General features: G+C 37.2%; 1 protein-coding gene across 4 annotated transcripts in view; it reads left to right on the top strand.

The window, feature by feature from the left end:
* The first annotated feature begins 216 nt into the window (after nucleotides 1-216).
* LOC131149042 (helicase protein MOM1) overlaps nucleotides 217-18451 on the top strand; it is a 102051-nt gene continuing 83816 nt past the window's right edge. For 2 of the 4 annotated variants that reach the window (XM_058099086.1, XM_058099083.1), the window contains exons 1-4: nucleotides 217-368; nucleotides 1947-2560; nucleotides 3200-3932; nucleotides 17201-17285. In XM_058099086.1, coding sequence (XP_057955069.1) covers nucleotides 1957-2560; nucleotides 3200-3932; nucleotides 17201-17285 — 1422 coding nt within the window. In that variant the 5' untranslated portion in view covers nucleotides 217-368; nucleotides 1947-1956. Of the gene's footprint in view, nucleotides 881-1946; nucleotides 2561-3199; nucleotides 3933-17200; nucleotides 17286-18451 lie in introns of all 4 variants that reach the window. The other 2 variants (XM_058099085.1, XM_058099084.1) reach the window with 2 other exon arrangements.

The following is an 18451-nucleotide window of genomic DNA, read 5'->3' as shown; positions in this document are numbered from 1 at the left end:
TTATAATTTCATCGAACTAGTCATACTTAACCCCCTGCATTGGTATCGCATAGACCCAGGGTAGGAGGATTCTTTTGTCTTTTCACCGTATATATGAAGCAAAGTACAGGGGTAAATGTGGCAATCAATTCTTACCCCAAGGATATTTTCGTCACAGAGGGCACAGCAATGCAGCGAGTGCCCAATTCTTATATCGGACACGGTAACCTCCGTTGAACGATTTCTTCAAATTTTACAGCCTCGCTGTTCAACAAAAATCCCCCATTACTTCATTTTTTATCTTTTTTTCCGGGAAAACTCACTCTCCAACGATTTCCTCTTCAAATCCAAAACATCCCGGCAAGGCATCTGAAGCTTCGCGCTGTCTTGTATGGAGTCTTCAGCTCTTGATTTCTCTTGCATTTCTGTCCAATTTACTCGCATTTTATCGCCAAATCTTTTCTCCATACTGATGTTGTGGTTCAGCATGTCTGAGTAATCAACCTCCCTCCCGTTGTAGAGTTTTCTTTCATTTTTGATTGTTAGGGTTTCGTTTTGAAGTGGTAGTCGTGTGTTTATCTTACGCTCTTAATGGAATGAGTTAGGGCTTTTGTGGTGACGTTTAGGTTGAGGCTTGGTTCTTCGGATAAATGAGAGAAAAGAGAAGAATTTGCTAGGAATTTGCTAAAAAACGATCTCTTGTCGTTCCATCATGTGATTTTTCGGCATTACTCATTTATTTATTGAATTTTTAAAATTAAATTCTGTGTTTTGAAACTGAGTTTTAACTTCTTGATCGTCATGAATTAGCCGTCATGGTGTGTGTATGCTCTTGTGTATTCAGAATCGGCATGATTAAGTTCTGTAAGTTGGCATGGTGACACTTCTAAGTCGGAGCTTGGTAAATACTATGTCCTGTAACATTCACTCATTCTTTTTGTTACTTTTTAAGTGATATGGGGCTGCCAAATGTATATGAATAATTATTTATTTCATTTTTTTTTTCAAAATTGAGATTCACAATTTCTAATTGGTGTTGTGGATGCATAAAAAATGTGCCCAACTTTTTTGAAATTTAAGGGAAGTTTACCATGTGCATATATGATAGAGACCGTTTGTGGCCTTTCTTTTATGGGATTGGAAAAAAAAATTCTCAATTGGGTGGGATTATTTTTATAACCAGTTGCTATTTTTTGCTCTAGACTTCTCTTGCAGCATAGTAATGGATATCTTGTCTTGGAAGAGATCCTCACTTTTGTAAAATGAATATGAGCCTTTTTGAATGGGGATCATCATTGTTAAGATTCAATCAAAGGTTCATGGACTCTGATTATTCTGAGAATCTGAAGCCTGTTCTTGACATTTTTGTTGGGAATTCATATTTTAACTTATTTTTCTTGATTGTTATTTTTTGCCTGTGGTATCTTTTGAGGCAATGGTGAGGACAAGTTCAGTTGACTAGATTTTGCCAATGTTGGATTACTGTTTTTATGGCCATTGCTTGATTCATTGGTAAGAGTGTTTGGCTATCATATCAATGTATGCAGGTTTGAGTTGTGAGAGGTGCCGCTTTGTGTAAAAATGTTTGAAGGTTAGGACAGTATTTGGAGTTCCTTTCTTCTTGGTCTATGGGTCCGGATTACAGTCTTTTCTGGGTTCACCTTTTTGAGTGTGTGGCTTAAGCATCAAGTTGTTGTCTAATTAAAATTTAGCTGGTAGTGTCGATATATGCTGGCTAGTGAAGTGGAGGTTGACTGTGCATGGAACCAACTTTTGTGTTTGAAATATCCCCATAATTTTGTTTTGTTACTGTTTATTTAGTGGCTTTATTTTTTAGCATCAATCGACTTTCTGATGTATTGCTCGACTATCATAAGAAATTAATTTTTTGGTAGAATCATGAGAAGGAACTAAGATTGCTGCTCACATTAAATCTAAAGGATTTTATGTTATTTGGTGATTTATAGCTGAAGAGGGATGGCTAATGACACTCGATCGAGTCGCAAACCTAAAGATAATGGAAAGAATAGTTTAAAAAGGAGGCATATTAGTGGCAAAGCATCATCTTCATCAGGCTCCCCAGCAATGGATACATCTGGTTTGAGAAGGTCTGCTAGAGAAACATCATCAAAGAAACAGACTCTTTCAAGCCCTTCAAGCACACGCAAGTCTGAGCGACTTGAGAATCGCACTCCAATAACCCCTTCCAGTAAAAGGAAATCTGAGAGAGTTGAGAAACAGAGGACATCAAGCCCTTTAAGGCGGTCTGAAAGGGGTAGCAAGCGCCAGTCATTGAGTTGTTCAGGCTCCAAGAAGACTGAGAAAGGTTCAGGTTCAGGTTCAGGTTCAGGGTCAGGCTCAGGTTCAGGTTCAGGTTCAGGTTCAGGTTCAGGTTCATCAGATATGAAGAACAAAATGGAGAGAAGACAAAAGAGTGTGAAACAGTTGACGCTGGAAGTTAGAAAAGTCAGCAGAAATGAGAAACAGGGTTTGAAAACTTTTCATTTGAGAAAAAAGAGAATGGATGCTCGTGCTTATAGGTCATTGTTCAGGCCGCAAAATAAGAAGTTTAACATGGCAGGTAACTGATTTATTTATTAATTTTAATGGGCTTCTGCCATTTAAATTTTATCAACCATTTCTTTGAATATGGTTGATCAAGTGGCAGGGCCAGAAATTTTCTTCAATGGGGGGCAAATAAATATAAGTAATCAAATATAAAGAATTTTTCTTTATTTTTCAAAGTAATTTATTAAAATGCGCATACATTTACATCTGACACTAGTAATAATTATTTCTAATAATATTTATATTCCAAAAAAGCCAAAAGGAAAACTTCCTAGCATGTTATTACAATAATTTGCCCTGTTGTTTATTTTACTAAAAATTCTTTACATATTTGTTGTCTTTAAGAGTGCAGGCAAAGCAGTATTTTCATCTGCTTGGGGTTGGGGCATGGGGTGTCTCTTAATCTACCAAAGAATTATTTTTGGTTTTAAAATTTTAGTGGAGGAAACAATTGGGAAAAATGAAACCCTACGGATCACCTCTATTTCTATCTATGGCTGTAACGGTGCATGGTTATTTGGATATTCTAATTTTCTAGACCAATTTTGTTGTATAATGGCAATCTCTGTTTATTTCCTCCATTTTCATCTGTATTGCTGTAAACTATTTTTCCAGTTCCAATTATTCTATTGGTTTTCTGTTTTGTGATTAGATGTTGGCAAGAAGCTGAAAGGGACAGATAAGTTGTCTCGGGGGGATGCATTTGGTAATGGAGGTGGTGGCCCCAGACAGGTTGAGAACGGAAGCAATGAGTGTGATGAAAGGAGCGGAGGGGATCCAAGAGATGAATGCAATGGGAAAGCTTTTGAAAGATCTCTGGAGGGATCTGATTCTAGTTTGAAAAAATTCACCAAGGAAACATCAAGAAATCATGATGAAGTAGAATTATCCTCCTCTAGCCAGAAGTGTAATTTTACAGAGGAAGCTTTTGAGTCTAACAATGTGGATGGTTTGCAAGTCTTAAAAGTTGAGAATGATGGTTCTTTGTTATTACCTCGTGGACTTGGTGACAAAGAGAGTAGTTGTGTCAAGGAAAGCAGTGATTATACCCAGAGGGTACAGATGGATTGCACTGCAGCAGAAGGTTTGCAAGTACCAGACTTGATAGATTCTACTTCCAAGGATTCGTTGCTCAATGGTGATACAGCCATGAGAGGGGGACACCAAGCCACACCAACTAGAAGAAAGAGGAATGATGCAGGCATGGATTCTGATGCTTGTGCGACAGTTGCTAATAACAATGTAGACCTTTTTTCTGATGCTCACGCAGCAGTTCGTAGCAAGGATACTTGCGCGCCCATTTCTGATGGTGTTTCCTCTGTTCCACTTGACAGTAGAAGGAATGATCTTATTGAAACGTGTGTCAAACATTCTAAACGGCAAAGGTATTAGTTTTTAAAATCTTTTCTATTGCTGTAAATTCCTTGTTCAAGTTATTTGAAATCTCGCCACTGTGATCCAAAAATTTAGAAAATTTGGTATGGATTTTTTCTCATGTTTTAATCATCTGGTATAGTAGAATGCTATTTTACACTAGATGTGGGGATTTTGAATGCCAGTTTTTACCATAACACTTGGTCTGGAGCATACAGCCTGGTCTTTGCTCTTGTTAGGAAGCATAAAATCTTGTAGTTTTAGTCCTTGTGCCTCATGTAGAAGAACTAAGGCCCACTGTTAAAATCCCAAGTATCATTGTAAATAATAAACAAAGTAGGAAAGTGGGTAAATGTGGGGGATTTGATATTATTCAGTAAGGGGATTGTTTCCTTGTTTAGAATAAGCAATTATATTATATAAGATTGGGATGTACATATGAAAAATTCAATAGAATTCAAAGCTTCCGCTTACATGGTATTAGAGCTAGGGTTTCTCAACCTTAGCTAACTATGGACAGCGGCACCGTCAACAGCAGATATCGATGGTGACTCAGAGGCCACATCTGTTGGGGGTTCGAATGGGCTAGACAACACAACCTTTCCACTCTCAGTGGAGAAATTAAACGGAAAAAATTTCCATGAGTGGGCTCAATCCATAAAATTGGTGATTGAAGGAAAAGGAAGGCTAGGTTATCTTACCGGCGAACGGAGGAAACTAGACTCTACCGACGTTATAGCCTTGCAAAAATGGAGGTCTGAAAACTCCATGGTCACTGCTTGGCTCGTCAACTTGATGCAACTGTCAATCGGGAAAATCTACTTGTTCTTGCCAACGGTGAAGGATGTCTGGGACGCCATTCGTGAGACATATCCCGACGTCGAGAGTTACTCGCAAATCTTCGAAATTAAGACCCGATTGCGGCATATGAGGCAAGGTGAGAGAGGCGTTATTGAGTATTTCATGGAGATGACCCATCTTTGGTAGGAGCTCGACCTGAGCTTCGACAAGGAGTGGGAATGCTCCAGCGACAGCACACGATACCGAAGGAGGCTCGAAAATGAAAGGGTCTTCGAGTTTCTTTTTGGCCTGAACCAAGAGCTTGACGACGTGAGGGGACGCATCCTTGGCCGGTGACCTCTTCCTTCAACCCGAGAGGTCTTTGCAGAAGTTAGGAGGGAGGAGAGTAGGAGGCGTGTGATGCTGAGGCCCCAAGTTGATCGTGTCGGGCTGGACCTACCCGTATCCGTCCCAAATCTAAATGGGCACACTAATGGCCTTGATGCCTCGGCCCTTGTATCAAAAGGCCCAGGGGGATCCAGTCAATGGCCACAAAAAGGTAAATTATGGTGCGAACATTGCCGAAAAATAGGTCATTTAAAAGATACCTACTAGGAGATTCATGGAAAATCAGCAGATTGGAAGCCGAGATAATACCAAAAAAATCGTGGGTAGCAGGCTAGCACTGAAGGGTCAATTGAAAAATTACAAGGAGAAAAAACCAATACCTCTTCAAGTAGTGCATTCAGTCCTTAATAGTTAGATCAGCTGTATAAAATGATTTCGTCAATTCAAACACGGGTCAGTCTTCCTCTGGTTCCCTGGCTCACCGAGGTAATTATCTGTCAACTTTAAATACTACATCCTATTACAAATCTCCATGGATAATTGACTTGGGTACATCTGATCATATGACTGGTTCTTATTAATGATTTTCATCCTTCTCACCATATGTTGGGAATTTGAGAGTAAAAATTGCAGATGGCTCTCTCTCACCAGTTGCTGGTAAAGGAAGTATTCGCATATTTGACTCTATAGCTTTACAATCTGTCCTACATGTTCCCAAGTTATCTTACAACCTGTTATCCATCAGTCAGTTAACAAAAGACTCAAATTGTTTTGTTAAATTTGTTTCATCTCATTGTGTTTTTCAGGATCTATCATCGGGGAAGACGATTGGCACTGCTAAGGCGTATGAGGAACTCTACTACTTTGAGGAGGCAAGCTTGAGTGAACTATGTAATACTGCAATTTGTGATTCTGCATCTATTTCTAGAGATAGTGAACTTTTGTTATGACATTCAAGGATGGGTCATCCCAATTTCTAATATTTAAAACGTTTGTTTCCTTCTATTTGTTCAAATAAAATGTCTTCTAAGTTTCAATGTGAAGTGTGTGAGCTTGCAAAACACTGTTGTACTTCTTTCCCATCATCCATATACAAACCATCTTGCCCATTTACTATTATTCATAGTGATTTGTGGGGTCCCTCACGTTCCCTTAATCACACTAATACAAAATGGTTCGTTACTTTTATTGATGACCATACTCGCCTTTGTTGGGTTTACTTGCTGAAAGACAAAACTGAAGTCTACTCCATTTTCATCAGCTTTCATTCCATGATTCATACACAGTTCCAGACTCATATTCAAATTTTACGTACTGATAATGATACGGAATATTTTAATACTATTCTGGGAACTTATCTTCAACAAAATGGGATTGTTCATCAGAGTTCTTGTGTGGATACCCCTCAACAAAATGGGGTTGCTGAACGAAAAAATAGACATATACTTGAAGTTGCCTGGGCATTAATGTTCACTACCAACGTGAAAAACTATTTTTGGGGCGATGCCATCTTAACAGTCACACATCTCATTAATCGAATGCCGAGTCGAGTACTTTCCTTTCTTACCTCTTAACTCCCCTCCAGTCTTCTGCTGAAAATCTTTGGTTGTATTGCTTTTGTTCATGTTCATGCACACCACTAGGATAAATTGGATCCTCGTGCCATTAAATGTGTCTTCCTTGGTTATTCCCTTATCCAGAAAGGCTACAATGCTATGATCCGGTCTCTAAAAGGCTGTTTGTTAGTCTTGATGTTATTTTCTTTGAAACCACTCCTTATTTCCCAAAGCCCTCTCTTCAAGGGGAGAAATGGAGTGAATATCGGTTCTTTGACCTCTTTACTACTGAATTTGTGTCATCTGAACCCGTACCACTATTGAGCCTCCCGTTGCTTCATTCCTTGACCCATCTATCGAGCCTTCCATTGCATCACTTCCTGACCTGCCAAACACAACAAAACACTTAACCTTAGGGGGAGATACAGGGAAGCAAAACAACGCAGACATACTTGTTTACTCAAGAAAGCCGAACACAAAGAACAGGGAGAATCTCATACCTGAGGCACCAAGAGCGTTGGAACCGGTGATGGCTCCGAATAACCATGAGTCCACGCCCAATCCTGATCTGGTAATTGAGCTTTCTTTTGATAATCCTGTACCTGATGATATTAATTTACCTATTGCAATCAGAAAACAAAACAGGTCATGTACTCAATACCCTTGGTCTAAATAGATGTCTTATAAAAGCTTGTTTACAGGATATCGTGCTTTTGTCTCTAACCTTGACAGGATGAGAATGCCAAAGAACATTCAGGAAGCTCTAGAAATACCTAAATGGAGAAAGGCAGTCTTGGAAGAAATGCGGACCCTAGAAAAAAATGGAACTTGGGAGTTGATAAATTTTCCGAGAGAGAAGAAGCCAGTGGGTTGTAAATGGGTCTTCACAGTGAAATATAAATCTGATGGAACAGTTGAAAGATAGAAAGCCAGACTTGTTGCAAAAGGATTTACACATACTTACGACATTGACTATATGGAGACATTTGCACCAGTGGCAAACTTAAATACAGTTCGGGTTCTCTTATCATTGACAGCCAAATTAGATTGACCAGTACAACAACTTGATATTAAAAATGCTTTTTTAAATGGCGAGTTAGAAGAAGAAGTAGACATGACTATACCACCAGGATTTAGTGGGAAAGGTGAAGAAAACAGAGTGTGTAAATTCAAGAAGTCCTTGTATAGACTCAAACAATCTCCCAGAGCATGGTTCGACAAATTTGCAAAAGTAATAAAGAATCAAGGTTATCGACAAGGGCAATTAGATCATACCCTGTTCTTCCAACAGTCTGAATGAGGTAAGAGAACAATTCTAATAGTGTATGTCGATGATATAATCCTTATTGGTGATGATACTGTAGAGATGGAGAGATTGAAGAAAGTTTTAGCTCTTGAATTTGAAGTTAAATACTTGGGACAAATGCGATATTTTTTGGACATGGAAGTGGCGAGAACGAGAAAGGGAATTAGTGTTTCTTAGTGAAAGTATGTTACTGATCTCCTAATTGAAACTGACATGCTGGGATGCAAACCTAGCAAAACCCCGATGGAAGCGGTAAAGAGGTTTAAAGACTGTGGAATACCAGTTGAAAAGGAAAGGTATCAGAGATTGGTTAGCAAGCTAATCTACCTATCACATACTAGACCAAATATTGCATTTGCAGTCAGTGTAGTAAGCCAACACTTGCATTCACCAAAAGAAGCCCACTTAGATGCCATGTACAAGATCCTTCGATATCTCAAGGGATCCCTGGGAAGAGGACTCTTCTTTAAGAAATGTGAAAGTAAGGAAGTAGAGATCTTTACAAATGCAGATTGAGCAGGATCAGTGGAAGATAAAAGGTCCACCACAGGTTATTGCACATTCGTCTAGGAAAATCTGGTAACTTGGAGAAGCAAAAAACAGAATGTGGTGGCTCGTAGTAGTGCTGAAGTTGAATTCAGGGCAGTCGCTCAAGGGATATGTGAAGGACTGTGGTTACAGAAACTCTTGGAAGAATTACAGGTCCCAGTGAAATTTCCTATCAAACTCTATTGTGACAATAAGGCAGCTATCAACATCTCTCTCAATTCTAGTTCAACATGACAAGACTAAACATGTGGAAGTGGACAGACACTTTATCGAAGAAAAAATTGAAGAAGGAATTATCTGTATGACTTATGTACCTACCAAGGAACAAACTGCAGATATTTTCACTAAAAGGTTGAGGCGACAAAACTTTGATGATCTCATTAGCAAGTTGTAGATGATTAATATTTATGATCCAACTTGAGGGGGAGTGTTAAAATCCCAAGTATCATTGTAAATAATAAACAAAGTAGGAAAGCGGGTAAATGTGGGGGATTTGATATTATTCAGTAAGGGGATTGTTTCCTTGTTTAGAATGGGTAATTGTATTATATAAGATTGAGATGTACATATGAAAAATTCAATAGAATTCAAAGCTTCCGCTTACACCCACCATCTTTTGAGATGCTTTAAATGTCAGCCTTTTAGGTTCTGTTTTTTCCTTTGATATCAAACATTTTCTCTAAACACAATATTTGTCCATACTCTTTAATGTGTCTTAAATTATAATAATGGAGAGTGATGATAATTGATTATGCATGCTCTTTTTGGGTACTTCTGAAATTTTTAAGTGGAATCTTTTTTAGGTACCTCAAATATTGCTTCTTGAGTGCTGTCGACAAGTAGGTGTTGTATTAATTATTAACGGGGGAAATGTTCTGTTCATAAAAGGGCCATGGCATATAAATTTTGTGCATTAACTTCTTCATCTTGCTATGTTTGTACGTAGGCTGTTAATACCACCAAATACAATTGATGTAGGACAGCAACTGAGATTCAGAAACAGAGAGAATTGAGAGAGAATTAAGGGAGAGAAATTAGAAAGAAGAGAAGAGAAGGAAAAGATGAAAGGAGAAGAAGAAGGAGAATAGGCTGCTGGCGGCAGAGAGAACAGAACAGAACAGAACAGAACTGAACAGAACGAGAAGGGAAGGGGAGGAGGAAGGAGAAGGGAGAAGGGAGAAGGAGAGGAGAAGGAAGGCTGCATGAGCCAAAATAACTTACAAGCCCAGTATTTATACCCCCTACTAACTAAAACACATATTACATAAACAAACTCAACAGAAGGTAGCACCATGTCCCAATTGCCTTGTTTTTCTCTCGCTACACACCTAAGTAGGTCACCAAGTCTACCATTCACAACCTCAGTCTGACCATGGGGTGGCAAGCTGAAGAAAACATCAAATGAGCCACACACATTTTCCAAAGCATCTTCCATAAGTGAATTGAAGACAGCAATCCTGTCCCTACTCAAGTCAATAGATGAACCTTGATTGCAGGAAATTTAGGTCTTCCTCTCAAGCCAAAGTACCCATAAACAGCAAAACACTGCACACCATCACAAAATCCTTGCACCCCTTTGCCTTCCAATACTTCTAAGATACCAATCAACAAAAAACCTCCAACAAAATAATTCTAATGTAAATTTTGCTCCACCTCTATCTTCATTTATCGACATACACCACAATCTCATTTTTATATGTCTAGTAGTCTAGTACTGAATTTATTTCATCCATAATTAAAGCTAAATGATAAGGACTAAGCAGAACCTTCATGTGCACCTGTTGTGACTGGAATTTTCCTTGGTTCTCTCCTTTTTAACCATAATCGTAGTCACTAGAAAATGTTGACACCCTAGCAAACCATGAATTGGTATGACCATTCCAAAATGTGGTATATTTTCTCTAGAACGCTAATTTTGTTTTAATAGCAAAAGAAATATGCCAAAAAGAAATATTGTAATAAAGAGGAGAGAAATTACAACTTTGAAGTGGATAAGAGATCCTCAAAGCAAGAAGAGGAAAAAAAAACGGAGAAATGAAAAAAAAAAAAAAAAAAAAAACCAAACCTAAGAAGCTCTAAATAAGAAAGCTCCTCATCAAACCCTTTGCATCATAGTTATAGAGATCTGCAAATTTGTTAATTCATGGCATTTCATGCTATCCTTTATTCTCTTTACTTTAGTGCCATTTGAGCGAACTTCATTATTTAATTCCTTTTAGCATCAGCCAGCAACAATTCCATGTCATTGTGGGACTTTTCAGCTTCGACATCTTTTTCACTAACCTCCTCTGCAAGGGTGGGTAGAATCCTGTCCCTATATTGATTAGTCACTGCCAAGTCTTTACCCAAAGCCGCTTCCTCAAAAATATATACATCCTCCAAACCTTAAAGTGGCGAAGGAGGCACATGAGAAGTATTCCTAAGTATTTCAGAAGAATTAGGAACGTGACCAAATTATTGATGGAGCTCTTCCAACAATAAACCACACTCACAGGCAAAATCACTCCCATACTCGCTCTTGTTTTCTGATATATCATTCCATTTCCTTTCCTCTTTGATATGACTTCCTCCATTATCCTTCTATATGCTCGGCTCGGAACAATCCTGAGACCCTTTGACATAAAAAATCCCTACAGAATCTCTTCCTAAGAACTCGCTCACTTGCATGTTAGGGTATAGGAAACATGGACACTTCTGACGCCTGAAATGTCCATTTCAGATGTGTGTTTGACAGGGGTACCTGGCTGACACATCTCGATACATCATACATCTGACATGTGTCTGAAATTATTTAAATAATTATTTTTGGGACACAGCTGAGACAATTCATGACATGGCGAGGACACCTTCAGGATGCTTTTAGCAGCAAAACGCAGCATTTTGTTGCCCCTCTTTAAGGCTTAGTTTGGCTCCTCTATGGCTTTTTGAAAGGAACAAATGAAAAGGAATTTATTGATATTTTCTAAAATGTTTGGCCTGTCCCATGAAAAAGGAGTTGTTAAAAAGAAAAAGCTAGCTTTGAGTGTTTAGTAAAAAAGTTGTAAAGTGCTTTTAAGTATTTAAAATGACTAAAATGGATATATAATTTAAGGAAATATAATTAATGCATTGATAGTTCTGTAATATTTCAGAAAAATTGGGGCAACAATGGAATAGGATAATTTGTTGGAGAAAAAGCTAGCTTTTGGCTTTTAAAGTTTCGAATCTATAACTTTTAAAAACTCGCCAAAAAAGCTAAAAGCTGGCTTTTAAAGGCTGAAGAAACTGTTTACAAAACATGTTAGACCCAACTTTTATTTTTAAAAAGGAAAAGTTCAGGCCAAAAGGGAAGGGGGGGGGGGGGAGACTGACCCTTATCCTGCTAACAGAATCCAAAAAAAAAAGAAAAAGACAAATTAGCATAGAGTCAACAGACCGGAATGCAAGGGGTTTTTTGGCATGGGAGTTGTTGAACTTTGGAGGTCTAGCACCATTGTGACATCCTTGTAGAGCATCGCTAGACCTCCCAACCCCCAGAATCTCCCACCTCTTTTCATAAGCCATCACCAGTTTGCTACTCTGTTAATCTTCATCTTTTTTTAGTTTTTAAATTTTTAATTATATTTTTGATGAGCCATGCCTATTGCTCCCTATCAGCCATGCCCTTATGTTGTATCCTTATTTTTTCAAAACTGTATTGTTGTGTCAGTGTCGTGTTGTATTTGTGTCTTGTGTTGCTATCAGTGCTTCCTAGGTTAGAATTCATTTGGTTGTTAACTAGATTGCCTTCTTTACCGATCCCGCCCTGCCTTGCTGGATGATGCTCATACATCTTCATATCCTCAACCTTATTATGCCCCTTGTCATTCTTGCTGTCCCTGGATCTATGCAGTAGTATGCACTACCTCAGAATGCAAACTGTTGCCCTATTCGCTCCTTAGGCTGTCTTCCAACTGTCTAAAACTCTTGCTCCACCTGTGTTCTTCCACAATTTCAGAAAGCTCTCTTGACATCCCATCTAGTGCCATTAGCACCCCTTGAACCTCTTTCCACCTGCATGGCCTGAGGCCCTTGCTTAGAATTAGTGTAATGCCTCCTCTTTTGTCTGTACCCTTCGTACCATTAGAAACAATATGTGGACTGCACTGCTCCTTGAACTGATCCTTTTGACTGCAAATATTGCAATTTGAAACTTTCTGAGCCTTGCCACTATTTGAATCCCAATTGTTAAACTCCCTGGCTCTTAAATTCTGGTCAGAATCTTGGGCTTTTGTAACTGGGGAAATATCTCAGCTTCCAAAGCCATGTGGTAAGCCTCAGATAGAGTAGGGGGATGTTTACAAATCTGCGAAATCATGTGCTTTCTGATTTCAACCCTTACTCTTTCTTGAACATAAACGCCACTATAGGCTCCTCAATACAAGAAAACCAATAAATTATATCTCTAAATTTAAGGTAATAATCGGTGACAAGAAAACAAAGTTGCTTAAGATTACACTACTGGTCCCCTAATTGCTCCTTGTAAGAATGTGGGGCATACTTCTCTCTCAAAATGTTTTCAGACCATGTGGTAACATAATGTTCTTCACGATAGTACATCTCTTTCACTTTTTGCCAATATTGCTTTGCTAAACCGAGAAATTTTGATTTAGCTAAGTAGATACTTTGGCAGTCACACAATGCATACCACTTAAAATAATTCTCCCCGTCATCCAACCAATGTAGGAAATGCCGAGGACCTGAACACCCATCAAAATCAAAGGACACCTAGGTTTTGTCAATTTTGAGAGTTTCCAACTAGGTGGGAACTAGATATGTGAAAGTGAAATAAGTCATCATTTTTTTTTAACTGGAGAGAAGATACGGACCAATGCAAATTCAAACCAGTAGCAAATAGATGAACAACATTAAATCAATTTCTGTGGAGTTCAACTAGTGTAAGTTCATAAAGCGTTACCAAAAGGTCCTTGCAGGCTTGCACTGAATTTGTAGTTTTGAGATTCTTCAAAATTTTCACTTCTGCAGATGCTTGAAGAAAACTCCACTTATAAACTTGGAAAAGGGTTCTGGCATGCTGAATTTATCCACCAAAAATATTTATTAAACAATCAAAGATGGATTTCTTCAAACCAACATTGAAATGTGAAGGAAAAGTAGTTTGTTGCAGGAAATCTCAAGGTATTGCAGCTGAGTCTCAAATCTCAAAGGGTTGGTGGACTAATTCATCCTTGAAAACATTGAAACTTGCATTGATGGCCCAAATTCTCAAACTAATATCCCAGTATATCAAGTTTCCACAAAATAAAAGTCTACAAAATGCAGCGAATAAAAGTCTTACGTTTCCTCAATTTAGCTTCAAAATCTCAAGTAAAAAAAAAAAAAAAAAACCAAAACATCATGGTTGGAAACAATTTCTTGTGAATATGGAAGCAGGAGAAGACTCTGGCAGTTTCTCTCACATGCCTTGGTGCGTGGAGCATGTGCCCCTCTGGTGAGGCTCCTCTGGCAAAGTACTTCTGGCTGGTAGATGGTGGTGGTGCGTCAAGAAAATTTGAGAAAGTATGGTATTTTGAAGGGTGGTTGGTTGGAACACCTTCTGGTGGCACGTGGGGCCACATCCCTTGTCAGGTGAAGATGAAATTGTGGGGGATGGTATTTTGCGCTTTTTTGGGGGGGGGGGGGGGGATGATGTGAAATGTTGTCTGGAAATTAGGATTTGAATTTGAGGGGCACGACTGCACATCTGTAATTTTGTGAAAAGTTTGAGATGATAAACAATTCCCTGTGTGGGGATCGTGGTATGCTCGGAGACCAAGTTAATGTAGGACAGTACCAAACTGATGTAGGACAGTAAAGAAATAGAAACATAGGGAATTGAGGAAGAGACAGAAAGAAGAGGAGAAGCAGAGAGAGGACTGCTTGATAGCTGATTGTTTCGTACTTTAGCATCACAATTAACAAATATTAATGAAACAACCCTACTAGAATAAGAGAAATTGAAAAAATAATCCCGAAGTACTTAAAATACACAAAAACATAAATTAACTAAATAGAGAGAGAGAGAGACCTTGCATTTTTGCAAGAGACTGTTTCCACACCTTGAACCCGTGACCTCTAGGTCACACAGCGACAACCCCAAAGTTCTTAAAATACACAAATAAACTTTAAATTGACTAAACTTATAAAATAACTAGAATTTTAACAAATTAAAATAAAAAACCTAGCTACAAATTTAAACATCTAAAATTTTCATTGGTTGTTCTCCATCACCTTGCTCCTGGTCCTGGCCCTAGTCTTTATTTAATATTTTTTTGATTGAAAATAATAGATTTTGTTAAGGAGAACAAGAAGTACAGGAAGGAGCATAAGAAATCCTTCTTAGAAGAGAAAAGAACAAAAACTAGAAAAATATCAAAAATCAAAACAGCACTGCCAGTCAATCATGCTGTAAATCTGAAATAGAAACTCCTTTTGAATCATCCTGCTGCAAATCCAACAAGGTGGCCTGATACTAAATCCCATCCTAAGCATACTCGAAGACATCTTTCCATTAAAAATTTGGGCATTCTGCTCCAACTAAATCTATCAGAAAACTGCAAAAGTCGCACACCTACATGATGCTAAACCATCTTTACACTTCCCAAAAGGCCAAAATCTAAAAATGATGTAGCTAAAAAATCCTCCATCGATTCTGGACACATCCAACTCTCTCCAAATGAGCCACCGAAAAGATTATTCCATGTCCATGAGAAGGACCAACGAAGGAACAAGTAAGAAACAGATTCTGAACTTTGAAAATGAGAACAAACATCTAGAAATAAAGTCTTAAGAGACCTCTAGCTATAGATTGCTAGTGTTAACTCTACTAAGAACAACCAACTAAATAAAAACCTTAGGGTCTGTTTGGTATCGTTGCTGTTTTCTGTTTTCGGTTTCTTTTTCTCCACAGTGGAAAAACAGATTATAAAAATGTGTTTGTTTATGTTGTCAGTTTTCTGATCTGTTTCCGGTTTTCAAATGTTTAAAAAACAAAAAATCCAGATTTTATGGTTTTCAGTTGTAATATCTAGAAATAGGTTTTTTTGGATTAAATTATTTATTTATGCACTTTTAAATTAAAATCAAAATTAATTCCAAAAAATAATAATAAAGCCAATTACAAAATACTTTCACTATTTTTCAATTATCATGTTCAATAAAATTTTTATTGTGAAGTAAAATTTGAAAGTAGAAAAATTAAGTAAAATAATTATAATAAATTTATTTTTATTATAGTAATTTTTTAAATGTGTATTATTTGTAATTTTATTATTTTAATAATATTTTAATAATATTATTTGATTTAAAGATGAAAATGAGCATTTTTAATTAATTTTTAAATTTATGTTAGTTTTATATGTTAACTAAACAGGTTGCTAGTTTCTAGTTTTTAGTTATGTTTCTAATTTTTTTTTTTTTTTCTCTAATTTTTGAGGGGACTTTAGCCTTCTAGACAGAATTATGAAGTGAGACAGACATGTTTTTACTGGTTTATTGCTAAAAAAAAAGTGCTTACAAGATTACTTCAATCAAGAATCCAGGAACAGCAGTCTCTCCTAGAGGAAAGAAGACTACCCTCCAACAAGTTTAATAAGGAGGTGAGCTCCAACACCTCCCTATTGTTTAGAGGCTGTGAAAATGGAGATCCAAGAGAACCCCTCCCTGTTTGAAATAATGAATGAAGAAACTGATCCATTGCGCAAAGAGGACACTATACAAACAAGGAAAAGATGTGCGAAGTGAATAGTCACCAACTCAAATGTCTTCCCAAAACTGAATGTGGTACCCATTTCCCACAATAAAATTAGTGTATGGAATAAAAAGAGGAAATAATTGTGAAATATCTTCCAGGGACTTTCACATGAAAACCCCAAGTGAACATCCCACCTATTCCTGCATGCTAAATTTACTTTTAATTGCTTTGTGCCAAAGTGACGACCACTCTAAGAAAAACTTTACTTATTGATTTTCAGTTCTAATTTCCATGATAATAGTATACTTCTAATGTTTTTAATGTATAGGAAGTGCTGAAGTGCTTTTCTTCCATTTTGTTTGAAATTTTCTTAGTGCTTATAATTCTCTTGAATAAACTAGTCAACTATATTGCCCCATTATCTCCTAAGCATTTCCAAACTCAAAGTAGTTGTTAAACACATAATTAAATTGATATCGCGTGTTCCATTTCTGTTCACTTGTGGGGAAAAAAAAGTGCACATTCCATTTTGTTGAAAAAACTGAAATTTCTACCAAGTGGTGATTTTGTTGTTCTCGGTGAATGTTAATTGATTCATATTGTTCATAATTAAATATCTCTGCGAGTGTTTGAGTGTGTTGCAAATATGGAACCACGGTTCCCTTTTATGCTTAATAAAAAAATGATTTTCACTCAACTTGACTAGACTTACCCAGATTATAATTCACTTGGTATGCAATTGAGTGGTGTATTCCCAACTTTTTAATGATTGCTGAACTACTATTACTTTATGTATGATGTAAGATGGCAGATGTATTATATTTTATTTTTTTGGATAGAAAAATAAATATATTTAAGAAATAAAAATGTATAATGGTTGGTATGGTTGTTTGTAATAGGATAAAATGTTCTATCCAATGTATGTTTTGTAAATTGCTGAATGGAGGAAAGTATTTTTATTAGAATTATCGCTTTTATTTGTTTGTCTCCATGCAGATAGAAATTTCAACTGCCACTAATATTTTGTAGGTTACTCAGTGATTTCTCGAAGCAGGATCTTTGCCATTCTGCTAAAGAGCTTGACCAGCAAATTCATGATTCCTCTTTTTCTACGGTTTGTTTTCTTTTCATCCCCTACCCTGCCTTTTCAGGGATTTACCCATGCTGCGCTGTGCTTCCAGCTTTTCTTTCTTAGCACGTTGTCTTAGTGTTTGTCACACTTTAATTTGGGTCATAAAACACATCTATCAATTGGATTTTTTGGCCTGGGTGTACAAGTCAGAGCATAAGAGTGTTCCTAATCTATAGATGAACTTATTTTTCTTCTCATTTTTATATTTATTAGAACAGGCTTTGTGTTATGTGCCTCTTGGTCCTGGTGACCAATTATTGGTATCATATTAAAGTGCAATGAGGTCCTTCCATCTTTTTGCCAAGAAAGCAGCTAATATCCTCTAGAAAATGAAGGAAGAGTGCATTATCCTATGATTTGGTGTATTGTGATTGGGTAGTGGAGGAATCAGAAGCGTCGATCACCAAAGAAATGAGCTTATTGGGGGAAGGTTGTCCATTTTTCTTAAAGATTTTTTGAATCAAATATGAAATGGTCTTATAATTTGTATCATAATTCACGTCTTCATTCATTAAATTTAAACTATTACGATTAATTTTCTTAGCTGATAGTGACTTCAGTGAGACTACTAACAAAAATACCACCTAGGAGCAACTCTGCAGCTGGAATGCTGGCAGATTATAGTCACAACTTCCTAAGGAAGACTTTTTACTCGACCTTTTTAATAACTCAAAATTCATATTCATGTAAACAAAATGCTTAGTCTAACAATCAACGTAGTTGGGATAAAAGCTTAGTTGTTGTTGTTGTTGTTATTATATTTTTTGATGATGGAAGAAATATATTGAGCTTGTGTTTGGGGATATGGATGTCAGTAGTTGGGATAAAAGGCTTATTTGTTGGTGTTATTATATGTTTTTGATGATAGAAGATATGTATTGAGCTTGTGTTTGGGGATATGGATTTCAGGCCTCAGATTTGGATTTGTATGGAGTTGGATGAAATTCAATATAATTTTGTATTGATTTCATTCAAATCCACACAAATCCAAATCTAAGGTCCCAATTCCAAGCTCCCAAACATGGGGTAAGAGAGAAGAAAAGAAATTGCAAACTATAGGAGGACAAGAAGTCCTCAAGAGGAAAAAAAACCTAACAAGAGACTACAGAAAGAGAAAAATAGACAAAGGCTAGTTAAGAAAATCCCCC

This window comes from Malania oleifera, chromosome 2 (assembly GCF_029873635.1).
Source record: "Malania oleifera isolate guangnan ecotype guangnan chromosome 2, ASM2987363v1, whole genome shotgun sequence".
NCBI classification, from domain to species: Eukaryota; Viridiplantae; Streptophyta; class Magnoliopsida; order Santalales; family Ximeniaceae; genus Malania; species Malania oleifera.
The sequence above is the reverse complement of the archived record's forward strand: the minus strand, read 5'-3'. Positions and strand labels throughout refer to the sequence as shown.